Here is a 16,623-nt window from a genome sequence, read left to right on the forward strand (position 1 = left end):
TGAAAACATGTTTTTAGAAATGTTTGCAAATATATTGAAATTGAAATCCAGAAATGCCAAATTTACGTAAGTATTCACACCCCTGAGTCAATACTTGATTGAAGTACCTTAGGCAGCTATTAAAGCTGTGAGTCTTTATGGATGAGTCTCAAAGAGCTTTCCACACCTGGAATGTGCATCATTTGCCCATGTATTATTTTCAAAATTCTTCAAGCTCTGTCAAATTGGTTGTTGAACATTGCTCGACAACCATTTTCAGCTCTTGCCATAGATTTTCAAGTAGATTTAAGTCAAAACTGTAACTCGGACACTCAGGAATATTCCCTTTCTTCTTGGTGTATTGATACACCATCCAAAGTGTAATTAATAACATCACCATGCTCAAAGGGATATTCAATGTCTGCTTTTTTATTTTTACCCATCTACCAATAGGTGCCCTTCTTTGTGAGGCATTGGAAAACCTCCCTGGTCTTTGTGGTTGAATCTGTTTGAAATTCACTGCTCGACTGAGGGACCTTTTTATAGATAATTTGTATGTGTCAATTTGTATGAGTCGAGGTGTCAAATCAAATTTTATTTGTCACATACACATGGTTAGCAGATGTTAATGCGAGTGTAGCGAAATGCTTGTGTTTCTAGTTCCGACAATGCAGTAATAACCAACGAGTAATCTAACCTAACAATTCCACAACTACTACCTTATACACACAAGTGTAAAGGGATAAAGAATATGTACATAAAGATATACGAATGAGTGATGGTACAGAACGGCATAGGCAAGATGCAGTAGCTGGTATCGAGTACAGTATATACAAATGAGATGAGTAATGTAGGGTCTGTAAACATAAAAGTGCATAGTTTAAAGTGGCTAGTGATACATGTATTACATAAAGATGGCAAGATGCAGTAGATGATATAGAGTACAGTATATACATATACATTATATTAAGTGGCATTGTTTAAAGTGGCTAGTGATACATTTTTTATCAATTTCCATTATTAAAGTGAGCTGGAGTTGAGTCAGTATGTTGGCAGCAGCCACTCGATGTTAGTGGTGGCTGTTTAACAGTCTGATGACCTTGAGATAGAAGCTGTTTTTCAGTCTCTCGGTCCCTGCTTTGATGCACCTGTACTGACCTCGCCTTCTGAATGATAGCGGGGTGAACAGGCAGTGGCTCGGGTGGTTGTTGTCCTTGATGATCTTTATGGCCTTCCTGTGACATCGGGTGGTGTAGGTGTCCTGGAGGGCAGGTAGTTTGCCCCCAGTGATGCGTTGTGCAGACCTCACTACCCTCTGGAGAGCCTTACGGTTGTGGGCGGAGCAGTTGCCGTACCAGGCGGTGATACAGCCCGACAGGATGCTTTCGATTGTGCATCTGTAGAAGTTTGTGAGTGCTTTTGGTGACAAGCCGAATTTCTTCAGCCTCCTGAGGTTGCTGCGCCTTCTTCACAACGCTGTCTGTGTGGGTGGACCAATTCAGTTTGTCCGTGATGTGTACGCCGAGGAACTTAAAACGTACTACCCTCTCCACTACTGTCCCGTCGATGTGGATAGGGGGGTGCTCCCTCTGCTGTTTCCTGAAGTCCACAATCATCACCTTTGTTTTATTGACGTTGAGTGTGAGGTTATTTTCTTGACACCACACTCCGAGGGCCCTCACCTCCTCCCTGTAGGCCGTCTCGTCGTTGTTGGTAATCAAGCCTACCACTGTAGTGTCGTCCGCAAACTTGATGATTGAGTTGGAGGCGTGCATGGCCACGCAGTCGTGGGTGAACAGGGAGTACATGAGAGGGCTCAGAACGCACCCTTGTGGGGCCCCAGTGTTGAGGATCAGCGGGGTGGAGATGTTGTTACCTACCCTCACCACCTGGGGGCGGCCCGTCAGGAAGTCCAGTACCCAGTTGCACAGGGCGGGGTCGAGACCCAGGGTCTTGAGCTTGATGACGAGTTTGGAGGGTACTATGGTGTTAAATGCTGAGCTGGTGTCAATGGACAGCATTCTCACATAGGTATTCCTCTTGTCCAGATGGGTTAGGGCAGTGTGGATACTTTCTGAAGGCACTGTACATGCTCTCCAGTCCCTAAGGAAAACATTGTTTCCATTGTAACTCCACAGCATATCACAACTACTGACTCCACTGTAGTTTCCACAATGATTGTGGACAACTGTCACATCAAGGACATAGACAGGACTCTAAAACTGACAAAGGAAGCCTTTGTTATGAAATAAAGGTTGTGATGTCTGTTTATAGCACTTCTCATAATGTGGTCTCACTGCTCTGTCTTTAGCAGCACATGCATGGAGCCTCAGATGAACTGGTGTAGATCATCTCTGGCTTGGCAGGTTACTCCAGAATCGATCTACTATATGGTGTACGTTATCATATTATTTATGATGATAATTATGCTTTTGGACTGTTTTGATCCATGCTTACTGTTTCAGCAGGCTAGCTTTGTGGAGCAGGTATAGAAGAGAGTTCAAATGAGGGTGCGATGAGGATGAGAGACCTAACCTAAGGATAATCGCGAGAGATGTGCAGGGGGCAGCTGTATTCTCTAACTCCAGGATGTTGTGGAGTAGAAAGAAGAGGGGGAACCGCTCTGTTCAGGTAGCGCTGTTCTCCAGAACACCTGATTTATGTATGAGCCCAGGCTATGTGACGTCAGAGCAGGGAGGGGAGGTGCACTCCTCAGCCGCAATGCAGTACAGAACACACACACACACACACACACACCCACATAGTGAGATCCTCACACCTCTCATCTTCCTCACCTCCGCTGTGCTTTTCATACCACCTCAGTTGGTGTTCCGTTCAGAACTGTTCCTTTCTTCAGAGTGTGTAGAACTGGCATGTACAGTTGAAGTCGGAGGTTTACCTACACCTTAGCCAAATACATTTAAACTCAGTTTTTCACAATTCCTGACATTTAATCCAAGTAAAAATTTACATACACTCAATTAGTATTTGGTAGCATTGCCTTTAAATTGTTTAACTTGGGTCAAACGTTTCGGGTAGCCTTCCACAAGCTTCCCACAATAAGTTGGGTGAATTTTGGCCCATTCCTCCTGACAGAACTGGTGTAACTGAGTCAGGTTTGTAGGCCTCCTTGCTCGCACACACTTTTTCAGTTCTGTCCACAAATCTTCTATAGGATTGAGGACGGGGCTTTGTGATGGCCACTCCAATACCATGACTTTGTTGTCCTTAAGCCATTTTGCCACAACTTTGGAAGTATGCTTGGGGTTATTGTCCATTTGGAAGACCCATTTGCGACCAAGCTTTAACTTCCTGACTGATGTCTTGAGATGTTGCTTCAATATATCCACATAATTTTCTTTCCTCATGATGCCATCTATTTTGTGAAGTGCACCAGTCCCTCCTGCAGCAAAGCACCCCCACAACATGATGCTGCCACCCCCGTGCTTCACGGTTGGGTTGGTGTTCTTCGGCTTGCAAGCCTCCCCCTTTTTCCTCCAAACATAACAATGGTCATTATGGCCAAACAGTTCTCTTTTTGTTTCATCAGACCAGAGAACATTTCTCCAAAAAGTACGATCTTTGTCTCCATGTGCAGTTGCAAACCGGCCTTTCAGGTTATGTCGATATAGGACTCGTTTTACTGTGGATATAGATACTTTTGTACCGGTTTCCTCCAGCATCTTCACAAGGTCCTTTGCTGCTGTTCTGGGATTTATTTGCACTTTTCGCACCAAAGTACGTTCATCTCTAGGAGACAGAACACGTCTCCTTCCTGAGCAGTGTGACGGCTGCGTGGTCCCATGGTGTTTATACTTGCGTACTATTGTTTGTACAGATGATCGTGGTACCTTCAGGCGTTTGGAAATTGCTCCCAAGGATGAACCAGACATGTGGTGGTCTACAATTTTTTTTTCTGAGGTCTTGGCTAATTTCTTTTGATTTTCCCATGATGTCAAGCAGAGGCACTGAGTTTGAAGGTAGGCCTTCAAATTCATCCACAGGTACACCTCCAATTGACTCAAATGATGTAAATTAGCCTATCAGAAGCTTCTAAAGCCATGACATAATTTTCTGGAATTTTCCAAGCTGTTTAAAGGCACAGTCAACTTAGTGTATGTAAACTTCTGACCCACTGGAATTGTGATAAGTGAAATAATCTGTCTGTTAACAATTGTTGGAAAAATTACTTGTGTCATGCATAAAGTAGATGTCTTAACCAACTTGCCAAAACTAGAGTTTGTTAACAAGAAATTTGTGGAGTGGTTGAAAAATGAGTTTCAATGACTCCAACCTAAGTTCCGACTTCAACTGTACATGAGAGGAACTAGACGGAAGCGATATAATTTCTGTCTAGTACCTCAGTACTATACCAGTAAATTATATATTTTAGCCAGCAATTTGTTTCTCACTGGACACGCACTGGTTGAATCAATGTTTCCACGCCATTTCAATGAAATTACATTGAACCAATGTGGAATAGACGTTGAATTGACGTCTTTGCCCAGGTCAGGTCGAGACCATCACCGCGACAATCAGTATAATTCACACCAGTGTATATTTTAGTATTAGAATGATATAATGATGAGAACACACAGAAATTGTTCAGTTTGAACCTTTTATTAGTTACATCAGTTTGTATTGCATATTCTCAGCAGTTTATACATGGCACAGTCATCCCTGACTTCAGAGTTATCCTCCCTGACCTAGCATACTAACAACAGCACAGTGACTCAGCACAACCATCAGACAGGGAGCTGTTTAAGGTGCACAATGAGCGGGTTCATAGTCTCTCTGCTTTTTATAGTCGTCAATATAATATACTAATTTATATCGTCATAAATACACACAAACAGTACAATATATCCATCTGACACAATCTTTTATAGACATTTGTTGACATCTCTGCCCTTGAAGGCTTCAGAAGGTACATGGCACTGTGCTGTGCTCCCAGCCAGAGCGATGTTGCTGTTTTAATGCACTTGTTATTATTGACGGGAAGTCAGACACATTCAGATAGAGTTTAGAGCATTCTGCATTCTTTACAGTCATACATTAGAAGAAGCATCATATCAGGGTTGAGTACCCAGGGATTAGTAACTAGAGAAACACTATTGCTTTGCTTGTTTACTGTTTGTCTCCTACTCTGCTCTGGCCTCCCTTTACAAAGGCTGCTCAGATCTTCAGTAGCCTCCCTCCCTTCCCCCTCCCATCCCTCCCCGATAGTTCTTTGGCGTCTCTCTCTCTCACTCCTCTTGGCTCATACACAATGCGTTAGTGATTCACTTCATGGCTTTCTCTTTGACCTCAGTGCTGGAGGACTTTTCGTCCTTCTCTGCCTTCCCTTCCACCTTCGTATCCTTCACCTCTGTACTGTCGGACCCTTTAGAGGCCTCCTGCTTGTCCTCCTTCACCTCCTCTTTGGGCTCTGGTTTCTTCTCTTTCTTGCTCTCTGTTTTCTCTGGTGATTCTTTGGGGGCAGGCTTCAACTCTGCCTGAGGTTTGTCGTCTGTTTTGGATGGGGCCTGTTTCTCATCTTCCTTCTTAGCAGGGGTGGGGCTCTCCTTGGCGGGGGCGGGCTTCTCCTCTGCAGGCTTGGCCAAGGCGGCGGCAGGAGGGGCAGGTGTTGGGGTCTCCTCTGGCTTGCTCTCCTTGGGATCTGGTTTGTCTGTCTTCTCCTCAGCCTTCTCTTTAGGCGGGCTCTCACTCTTCTCTTTCTCCTTGGGTTCTGGCTCCTGTTTCTTCTCCTCTTTTACAGGCTGGGGTTGTTCCTTCTCTTTCTTCTCCTCCTTGGCTGGTTTGTCTTCTGCAGGGGGCTTGGCCTTCTCCTGGATGGGGGACTTGGGTTCAGGAGACTTGGGGAGGGGGGACTTGGGAGGAGGGGACTTTGGGGATTTGCTAGGGGGAGATTTAGATGGTGATTTCACAGCCAGGGATTTGGGCTGGGGAGATTTCTCTGTGGGAGATTTGGGGGCAGGAGACTTGGCGGGTGATTTGGGGAGGGGAGATTTGGCTGGGGGTGATTTGGATTCAGGGGATTTGACGGCGGGAGATTTGGGCTGGGGGGTTTTGGTGGGAGACTTAGATGGAGAAGCAGCCTCCTCAGGTGACTTAGACTTCTCTTTATCCTCACCTGCCTCCTCTTCCCCCTTATCCTCAGATCCTTCCTCTTCCTCCTTATCACCCTCTTCCTCCTCTCCTCCCTTATCCTCAGATCCTTCCTCTTCCTCCTTATCACCCTCTTCCTCCTCTGCTCCCTTATCCTCAGATCCTTCCCCCTCTTCCTCTTCACCCTTCTCCTCTTCCTCTCCTTCCTCTGTCACCTCAGTGACCTGTGTCTCATCCGTCTGTTCCTCCAGTATGACTGTGTCTGAGAGCTCCTCCCCCTTCAGCTTAAGGTGAACGGAGGAGTAGGAGAACAGGCTTGGCCCAGATAGGAACCTAGTCTCCTCCCCTTCCAGCAACTTCCTGTTTAGGGGAAGAACATGGGAAGTACAGTCTGAGTTGGGTGTGTCAATACAGTCTCCTGTTTAAAAATATATATATATTCCAAGAGCAAGGTTGTTCAGAGCCAGTCTGAACACCTTTAACCTCTCCCCCTTAACCCCTGACCCACCTGTAGGCAGCTATCTCTATGTCCAGAGCCATCTTGACGTTCAGCAGCTCCTGGTATTCTCTAAGCTGACTGGCCATCTCCCACTTAGTACTCTTCAGCTCACCGTCCAGCTGGTGGATGGTCTCCTACACACACACACACACACACACACACACACACACACACACACACACACACACACACACACACACACACACACACACACACACACACACACACACACACACACACACACACACACACACGTTGGTGAGCAATGTGTGTCAGAATGAAGGAGAAAGAGAAAAGCCAGACTGATGGTCAGTCAGGCAGAGGAGTGTACCTGTAGGGAGTGGATATCTCCATGGTGTCTGTCCTCACTATCCATGCATTGTCTCTCCAAAGAGTCCTTGGTTCCTTTGAGGGTCTCCAGTTCGATGGTGCGGCTCTGCAGCTGCCGTCTATACTCGGCTATCTCCTCTTGGGCACCGCGGATTGCATCCGTGTTAGAGTGAGCTGCATCCGCCAACCGTTCCATACGCACTTCAGAAGGGGGGGACAGGGTCAGAGACAGGGTGTTAGAGGTCATGGGGACAGGGGCTATAACCCAAAATTATAAAATAGTCTCCTGTCTTAGTACTGGCCAGGTGCCTGAATGCTTTTCTGTATTGAGCTTTAGTAAAGGTCTGTCACTGAGAACACACATCCTCTCCTCCAGGAAGGAGTGACCATGACAGTCTGTCTGTCAGAGGTCTGACTCAGATACATGACACTGAACAACATATTGATAAATCTTGTCAAAAGAAACTTCCAAGGAGTCTTGAATGCGCCATCTGTGTTTTTAGGGACCTAATACTGCTGACTCATAGTTGCCTGCGGCAGGAATGCATGATGAACAGTAATAAGATTTTCCAAACAGGACTGTAGGTGACAGGCGGCAGGTGGACAGATAGTTAAAGACACGAGTTTACACCAGACAGAACACTTAGTCCTCTCCATAAAATAAACCAGTGGGCTATTTCACCACATTATTCACATCCAATACTTTTTCCAAGTGCAATCATAGTCTATCATTTCATAACTATGGCGTTTGATTCGAAAGTACCCTTGTCACTCAAGGTGTCATTATAGTAATTGGTATGCACTCATTGGATGATGTTTACGCAGGTTTAGCTGAATATATAGCCTAGAGAGTTTAAAGCAGTTTGCTTCCAATGATCTGGTGATCTTACGAGGCATCAATGTCCCAAATGGGATTGATAATAGCCTATATGCACCACTATGTACCATTAGCCCATTTGATTGTAAAACCAAAGCGCTCCCAAGTTCAGGGCCATGGACAGCGAACAAGGATGCGTCACCGCACGGCCACACATTATAGTCCTATAAGACTATAAAACTGGCTTTCTCACCACCACTCTCGGTAAAACCAGGTGGGTATTAAAGATATTAAGGTAGATTGATATAAAGTTGCACCTCTCACCTTTGAACCATCCCTCTGCCTGCATTGCGCTCTTGGTCGCGTGGCCATCCAGCTGTGCGCGGATCTCCCGCAGTGCGCTCGTGACGTCCGCCTTGATCGTGTCTCGAGCCTCGAACCTCACCTGTGCACCCTGGATCTGTGCGAGCATCTCGGCCACCTCATCCTCGTGGTTTTTCTTCAGGAACGCGGCTTCTTCCTGCAGCGCGAACAGCTTCTTGTCCAGCTCCAGCCGCGCGAGCCCAGACTCATCCACATACTTGTTCATGACGCGTGCTGCGGACTCCAGCTCCTCCCGGCTGCGTGCCTCGTCCTCGAGCCTGGTCCGCACATGCTGGATGTCCTCTTCAAGGTGGTCATGCTCCAAGAGTGTGCGTGCCTTCTCCCCGGTCAACTGCTGGACCATAGCCCTCAGGTCCCCCAGCTCACGCTGATAGTGCTCTCCCACGGTATCCCGCCCCGTCTGGCTCTGTCGCAGCGCAGCCGCTTCCTGCTCCAGATTCGAGTTAATCAGCTCGAGGTTCCGCACCTTGTCGATGTAACCGGCGAACCGGTCGTTGAGTGTCTGCAGAATCTCCTTCTCGTTCCTCCGAGTCATGTCGCCATTAAAGATTTCCAAGCTGTCGGCAGAGGCTGCCTGGCTGTAGGCCGGGCGGCGGCGCTGGGAGGTCGTCCATGGCTGGGAGTGGTAGCCGGAGGAGGAGAGGGAAGCGGCGGGCCGGGCAGAGTGTCCCTGTGGTGTCCTGGAATAGGAGCCGTGGCCGTAGAGGTAGTCCATTGGGTAGCTCATCTCTAAGCCGGATGCAGACTGCGGCAGGGTGAAGAGAGATGAGCTTTTATACCGCGGGAGGAGAAAGTCACAACTCAGCACGAACAATCTCTCTCTTTAAAGAGACATCTTCGCTATCGTCATCACTACTCCTTCCTTATCACACAGACTAACTACAGAAACACCATGATACAGCGCATGATAGGCTTCTTGAATTTTCACCCAAATGTCCAATTGTATGATATTATCCCACAATGGGATTATGTGCCATGTTCGTTACAGTAGACCTAGGCCTATAGGCTTCAACTTTTTGAAACAAATGATGTCCACAATACCATGTTCATCAGAAGAAAAGTATATAGTTAATACAAACTGGGTTTAAATGATATGATTGTGTTTGGACTAGTTGAACGTTTAATGTGCAGCTCTTCTTTCTATTTGTCAGTGCTGTGAAAACATGACAGTGAAAGTGTGTGTGGTTCTGTCAGTGGGCCAGGTGTGTCCCCCAGGTGGGTTGGAGTGGATCTGCAGACTCACACTGCAGAGGTAATCCGACTGCACATCAGCAGAAAGCAGCCCGTCCTCTTTGTCTCTCCCCCCTCTCGCTCTCCCTCTCTCTCACACACACACCTGGCTGGTCCACTGACAACTTTACACCTCATAACAGTGTGTGAGGTTTGACGTCTTCATCATGATCCTCAGAAATGTATATAAGTGGATAGATCAGAATGACCGCTGTCAATAACCCAGGTTCTTTGAAAAATCAGACAGCGGAGAATTAAGTACGCACACTGCTATTTTAGTGCGGTCCTTGTAGGTGTGTCAGCTGATTTGGAAGAATGTGTCTGAGGAGGATAATTCTGTCCCTACTACAGCACCTATTGATCAGACTCCTTCAGGCTACACACACACACACACACACACACACACACACACACACACACACACACACACACACACACACACACACACACACACACACACACACACACATACGGCTGTAAATCTTAAGGGAACACCTTAAATATCTCTCGGTCACTGTAAAGTTCTGCAGCCCCATTTTCCACAACGTTATACCGTCATGATCTTGGATACAAAGACTGAAATATTTCTGCACGTGTCAACATTGCACAAACCCTTGTATTTTCTCTTTTATATGGCAGGTGATAACCCTCAGACCGAGACCCATACGTTGTCATGGCCTTCTCCTCAGTGACATAAACTCTCACATCACATTGACATTTTTGTCATTTAGCAGATGCTCTTATCCAGAGCGACTCACAGAAGCCCAGTCGGCATGGTGATTCGAATCAGCAACTCTTTGGCCCAACGCTCTTAATAACCGCTAGGCTACCTGCCACATATTTCTCATCACATTTATAATCACATATTTATCAGACAGAGTATCACATTTAGACCCGAAATGAACACTCCACATGCTTCTAGTCCCAGTTACTCACTACATCCACTATATATAGTGCCTTCGGAAAGTATTCAGACTCCTTGAATTTTTCCTCATTTTGTTACGTTACGTCAGCAATCTACACACCCCATAATGACAAAACGAAAGCAGGTTTTTAGAAATGTTTGCAAATGTATTAAAAATTAAAAACAGAAATACCTTATTTACATAAGTATTCAGACCCTTTGCTATGAGACTCGAAATTGAGCTCAAGTGCATCCTCTTTCCATTGATCATCCTTGAGATGTTTCTACAACTTGATTGGTGTCCACCTGTGGTAAATTCAATTGATTGGACATGATTTGGAAAGGCACACACCTGAGAATTGTCCGTAGAGCTCCGAGACAGGATTGTGTCGAGGCATTGATCTGGGGAAGGGTACCAACAAATGACTGTAGCATTGAATGTCCCCAAGAACACAGTGGCCTCCATCATTATTAAATGGAAGAAGTTTGGAACCATCAAGACTCTTTCCAGAGCTGGCCGCCCGGCCAAACTGAGGAGTCGGGGGAGAAGGACCTTGGTCGGGGAGGTGACCAAGAATCCGATGGTCCCTCTGACAGAGCGCCAGAGTTCCTCTGTGGAAATGGGAGAGCCTTCCAGAAGGACAACCATCTCTGCAGCACACGACCAATCAGGCCTTTATGGTAGAGTGGCCAGATGGAAGCCACTCCTCAGTAAAAGGCACCTGACAGCCTGCTTGTAGTTTGCCAAAAGGCACCTAAAGACTCTCAGACCATGAGAAACAAGATTCTCTGGTCTGATGAAACCAAGATTGAACTCTTTGGCCTGAAAGCCAAGCGCCACCTCTGGAAGAAACCTGGCACCATCCCTACGGTGAAGCATGGTGGTGGCAGCATCATGCTGTGGGGATATTTTTCCCTGGCAGGGACTGGGAGGCTAGTCAGGATCGAGGCAAAGATGAACGGAGCAAAGTACAGAGAGATCCTTGATGAAAACCTGCTCCTGAGTGCTCAGGACCTCAGACTGAGGCGAAGGTTCACCTTCCAACAGGACAACGACCCTAAGTACACAGCCAAGACAACGTAGGAGTGGCTTTGGGACAAATCTCTGAATATCCTTGAGTGGCCCAGCCAGAGCCCGGACTTGAATCCGATCGAACATCTCCTGAGAGACCTGAAAATAGCTGTGCAGCAATGCTCCCCATCCAACCTGACAGAGCTAGAGAGGATCTGTAGAAAAGAATGGGAGAAACTCCCGAAATACAGGGGTGCCAAATATTTTTTTAACTAGGCAAGTCAGTTAAGAACAAATTCTTATTTACAATGACGGCTTACTGGGGAACAGTGGGTTAACTGCCTTGTTCAGGGCCAGAATGACTGATTTTGACCTTGTCAGCTCAGGGATTCGAACCCAATGCTCTAACCACTAAGACTTGAGGCTGTAATCGCTGGCAAAGATGCTTCAACAAAGTACTGAGTAAAGGGTCTGAATACTTATGTAAATTAGCAACAAAAATGTCATTATAGGGTATTGTGTGTAGATTGATGAGGGGGAAAACACAATTTAATCCATTTTACAATAAGGCTGTAACCTAACAAAATGTGGAAAAAGTCAAGGGGTCTGAATACTTTCCAAAAGCACTGTGAGTTCACTGCGAGTGGAGCAGAGATCACTGAGCCAGAATGGAGGGGTGGAGGGGTGGCCTGCATTCTCAGTCCTTGGAATGTCAATCAGTTTGAAGTTTGAGGAAGGCAAGTGAAGTGAAAAGGGATGAAATAAGAGAAGAGGGGAGGAGGGAGATGAAGAGGAAGGGGAGATAGACTTGATGGACATGGAGGGAGGAGAGAGATGATGGAGGGAGGGTGAAGAGAGTGACCTTGGGAAGACAGAGCTCTACTGGCAGGCCTCATATAGATGAGTCAGCGTCTGTACATTTAACGTTTTGGATGATATTACATTGTGTGTGTGTGTGTGTGTGTGTGTGTGTGTGTGTGTGTGTGTGTGTGTGTGTGTGTGTGTGTGTGTGTGTGTGTGTGTGTGTGTGTAAGAGAGTGATCTCAACCATTTCCAGGTCCAGTGACATGTACTTGTCTTTGGTGATCTAAACGCCAGAACTCGACAAGAACCTGACACCTTCAGCACACAGGGGGACAAGCACCTACCTGGAGGCGACAGCATTCCCTCCCAAATATGCCCCCCTAGACACAGCTACAACAAAACAACCTTTTTGTCACAATTTTTGCAGCTCTGTCGCACACTGGATCTGTACAGTCAATGGTAGGCTTCGAGGGGATTCCTACAGTAGGGTAACCTACAACTCATCTCTTGGCCATAGTACATATGGACAACTTTTTATCACCAAACTCATCCTAGAGTCTCTCAGCTCGTTCACAGTCAGCCAACTGACACCCTTATCAGACCACAACAAAATCACAACCTACTTGAACAGAGCAATACTCAGCCATGAGGTAGCGAAGCCGAACAAACTGCATGCTATTAAGAAATGCTATAGGTGGAAGGAGGGTAGTGTAGAAACGTACCAAAAAACAATTGACCAACCACAATCCCTCCTAGACAAAATGTTTATCTTCAATAGTGAAGGTGTGAACTTAGCAGTAGGAATTATCAAATAAAAACATTCTAGAAGAAAACCTAAGAAAACAAAAATGAGAAAAATCTTGATGAAGAATATAAAAACCTAAGAAAGAAATTGAGAAACCTATCCAACCAAAAACACAGATTACCAGAACCTACGCATTCACTATGGGGAAACACTAAAACAGTAAAGAAATACACAAATAAAAAATAAAGAACAGCATGTCATAAAACAGCTCTCTTGTGATTGAAGAATACAGAATAAAATCACTGCTGTGGAAATTTAAACACATTAAACAAACAACACAAAGAGCCATCTATCCAAAATGGAGATGTATGGATGAACCACTTCAACAACATTTTAGGCCATATAACAAAGAACCAAGAGCAAACACATATGCATGATCATTTGCAAAACTCAGAATCAGCTATTAAAGACTACCAGAACCCGCTGGATTCTCCAATTACATTGAATGAGCTACAGGACAAAATACAAACTCTCCAACCCAAAAAGGCCTGTGGTGTTGATGGTATACTAAACAAAATGATAAAATACACAGACCACAAATTAAAATGGCCTATACTTAAACTCGTCATTATTATGCTCAGCTCTGGCATCTTTCCCAATATTTGTAACCAAGGTCTGATCACCCCAGTCCATAAAAATGGAGACAAATTTGACCTCTACAGTTACACTGGAATCTGCGTCAACAGTAACTAAAGGAAAATCCTCTGCAGTATCATCAAAAGCAGACTAACATTTCCTCAGTGAAAACAATGTCCTGAAAAAATGGCAAAATGGCTTCTTACCAAAATATCACACGGCAGACCACGTGTACACCTTGCAAACCCTAATTTACAAAACAAAAAAGCTATTCTAAGATCAATGTACACAAACAAGTGTGCAGTTAATATTGGCAATAAAGAGCCGTGGGGCGAGACAGGGATGCAGCTTGAGTCCCACCCTTTTCAACATATATATACAGTATATATCAATTCATTGGTGAGGGAATTAGAACAGTCTGAATCACCCTGCCTCACCATACTAGACTCTGAAGTAAAATGTTTACTGTTTGCAAATGATATGGTGCTTCTGTCCCCAACCAAGGAGGGCCTACAGCACCACCTATATCTTCTGCACAGATTCTGTCAGACTTGGGCCCAGATGGTAAATCGCAGTAAGACAAAAATAATGGTGTTCCAAAAAAGTTCCACTTGCCAGGACAATAAATGCAAATTCTTTCTAGATACCGTTGCCATAGATTATACAAAGATGTATACCTACAGTTGAAGTCGGAAGTTTACATACACCTTAGCCAAATACATTTAAACTCCGTTTTTCACAATTCCTGACACTTAATCCTAGTAAAGATTCCCTGTTTTAGGTCAGTTAGGATCACCACTTTATTTTAAGAATGTGAAATGTCAGGATAATAGTAGAGAAAATGATTTATTTCAGCTTTTATTTCTTTCATCATATTCCCAGTGGGCCAGAAGTTTATATACTCAATTAGTATTTGGTAGCATTGCCTTTAAATTGTTTAACTTGGGTCAAACGTTTCGGGTAGCCTTCCACAAGCTTCCCACAATAGGTTGGGTGAATTTTGGCCCATTCCTTCTGACAGAGCTGGTGTAACTGAGTCAGGTTTGTAGGCCTCCTTGCTCGCACACACATTTTCAGTTCTGTCCACACATTTTCTATAGGATTGAGGACAGGGCTTTGTGATGGCCACTCTAATACCTTGACTTTGTTGTCCTTAAGCCATTTTGCCACAACTTTGGAAGTATGCTTGGGGTCATTGTCCATTTGGAAGACCCATTTGCGACCAAGCTTTAACTTCCTGACTGATGTCTTGAGATATTGCTTCAATATATCCACATCATTTTCTTTCCTCATGATGCCATTTATTTTGTGAAGTGCACCAGTCCCTCCTGCAGCAAAGCACCCCCACATCATGATGCTGCCACCCCCATGCTTCACGGTTGGGATGGTGTTCTTCGGCTTGCAAGCTTCTCCCTTTTTCCTCCAAACATAACGATGGTCATTATGGCCAAACAGTTCTATTTTTGTTTCATCAGACCAGAGGACATTTCTCCAAAAAGTATGATCTTTGTCCCCATTTTTATGGCGGTTTTTGAGCAGTAGCTTCTTCCTTGCTGAGCGTCCTTTCAGGTTATGTCGATATAGGACTCGTTTTACTGTGGATATAGATACTTTTGTGCCTGTTTCCTCCAGCATCTTCACGAGGTCCTTTGCTGTTGTTCTGGGATTGATTTGCACTTTTCGCACCAAAGTACGTTCATCTCTAGGAGACAGAACACGTCTCCTTCCTGAGCGGTATGACGGCTGCGTGGTCCCATGGTGTTTATACTTGCGTACTATTGTTTGTACAGATGAACGTGCTACCTTCAGGCGTTTGTAAATTGCTCCCAAGGATGAATCAGACTTGTGGAGGTCTACAATTTTTTTTCTGAGGTCTTGGCTGATTTATTTGGATTTTCCCATGATGTCAAGCAAAGAGGCACTGAGTTTGAAGGTAGGCCTACATCCACGGGTTCACCTCCAATTGAATCAAATTATGTCAATTAGCCTATCAGAAGCTTCTAAAGCCATTACATAACTTTCTGGAATTTTCCAAGCTGCTTAAAGGCACAGTCAACTTAGTGTATGTAATCTTCTGACCCACTGGAATTGTGATACAGTGAAATAATCTGTCTGTAAATAATTGTTGGAAAAATACTTGTCATACACAAAGTAGATGTCCTAACCGACTTGCCAAAACTATAGTTTGTCAACAAGAAATGTGTAGAGTGGTTGAAAAACTAGTTTTAATGACTCCAACCTAAGTGTATGTAAACTTCCGACTTCAACTGTACCTCTGCCTAAACATCAAAACCACAGGTAACTTCCACAAGGCTGCAAACGATCTAAGAGACTAGAAGGCTAGAAGGGCTTTCAATGCCATCAAAACGAACATAAAACTCTACATCCCAATTAGGATCTGTCTAAAAATACTTCAATCAGTTATAGAACCCGTTACTCTCTATGGTTGTGAGGTCTGGGGTCCACTCACCAACCAATAATTCCCAAAATGAGACACCCAATGGAGACTCTGCATGCAGAATTCTGCAAAAATATCCTTAATGTGCAACGCAAAACCCCAAACAATGCATGCAGAGCAGAATTGGGACTATATTCGCTAATTATCAAAATCCAGAAAACCAATTCTGCAGCCACCTTAAGGGAAGTGATGCCCACACATTCCACCACAAAGCCCTCACTTACAGAGAGAGGAACCTAGCCAGCTGGTTCTTGGGCTCTGTTCACAAACAGGCCTCACAGAGCCCCAGGACAGCAACACAATTAGAACCAACCAAATTATGAGAAAACAAAAGGATAACTATTTAACACACTGGAAAGAATAAACAAAAAAAAAGAGCAAACTGGAATACGATCTAGCCCTAAACAGAGAATACACAGTGGCAGAATACCTGACCAATGTGACAGACATCACTGACAACATGAATTGGTCCATTTACACAGACAGTGTGGTGAAACCAAATCAAATTTGATTTGTAACATGTGCCAAATACAATAGGTAGACCTTACAGTGAAATGCTTACTTATAAGCCCTTAACCAACAATGCAGTTTTAATAAAAATACATAAAAATAAATAAAAAATGAAAGAGCAGCAGTAAACTAACAATAGTGAGGCTTTATACAGGGGGTACAGGTACAGAGTCAATGTGCAGGGGCACCGGTTAGTTGAGGTAATAT

General features: G+C 44.8%; 1 protein-coding gene across 1 annotated transcript; it reads right to left on the minus strand.

Moving 5' to 3' along the window:
• Positions 1 to 5,244: 5,244 nt before the first annotated feature.
• Positions 5,245 to 8,844, minus strand: LOC120051349 (neurofilament medium polypeptide-like). Its single transcript, XM_038998179.1, has 4 exons — positions 8,058 to 8,844; positions 6,918 to 7,117; positions 6,596 to 6,720; positions 5,245 to 6,447 (listed from the first exon to the last, which is right to left on the minus strand). Exons 1-4 carry the CDS (start codon positions 8,842 to 8,844, stop codon positions 5,262 to 5,264), a joined length of 2,298 nt encoding a protein of 765 aa, XP_038854107.1. The 3' UTR covers positions 5,245 to 5,261.
• Positions 8,845 to 16,623: the final 7,779 nt, after the last annotated feature.

The sequence above is a fragment of the Salvelinus namaycush genome, chromosome 1, assembly GCF_016432855.1.
Source record: "Salvelinus namaycush isolate Seneca chromosome 1, SaNama_1.0, whole genome shotgun sequence".
In the NCBI taxonomy this organism is placed as follows: Eukaryota; Metazoa; Chordata; class Actinopteri; order Salmoniformes; family Salmonidae; genus Salvelinus; species Salvelinus namaycush.

Coding starts and splice junctions, on each gene's coding strand:
- LOC120051349 (XM_038998179.1), bottom strand. CDS start 8,844: ATGAGCTACCCAATGGACTACCTCTACGGCCACGGCTCCTATTCCAGG. Junction 7,118..8,057: donor GGCAGAGGGATGGTTCAAAG/GTGAGAGGTGCA, acceptor CCCCTTCTGAAG/TGCGTATGGAACGGTTGGCG. Junction 6,448..6,595: donor ATAGAGATAGCTGCCTACAG/GTGGGTCAGGGG, acceptor TCCCCTAAACAG/GAAGTTGCTGGAAGGGGAGG.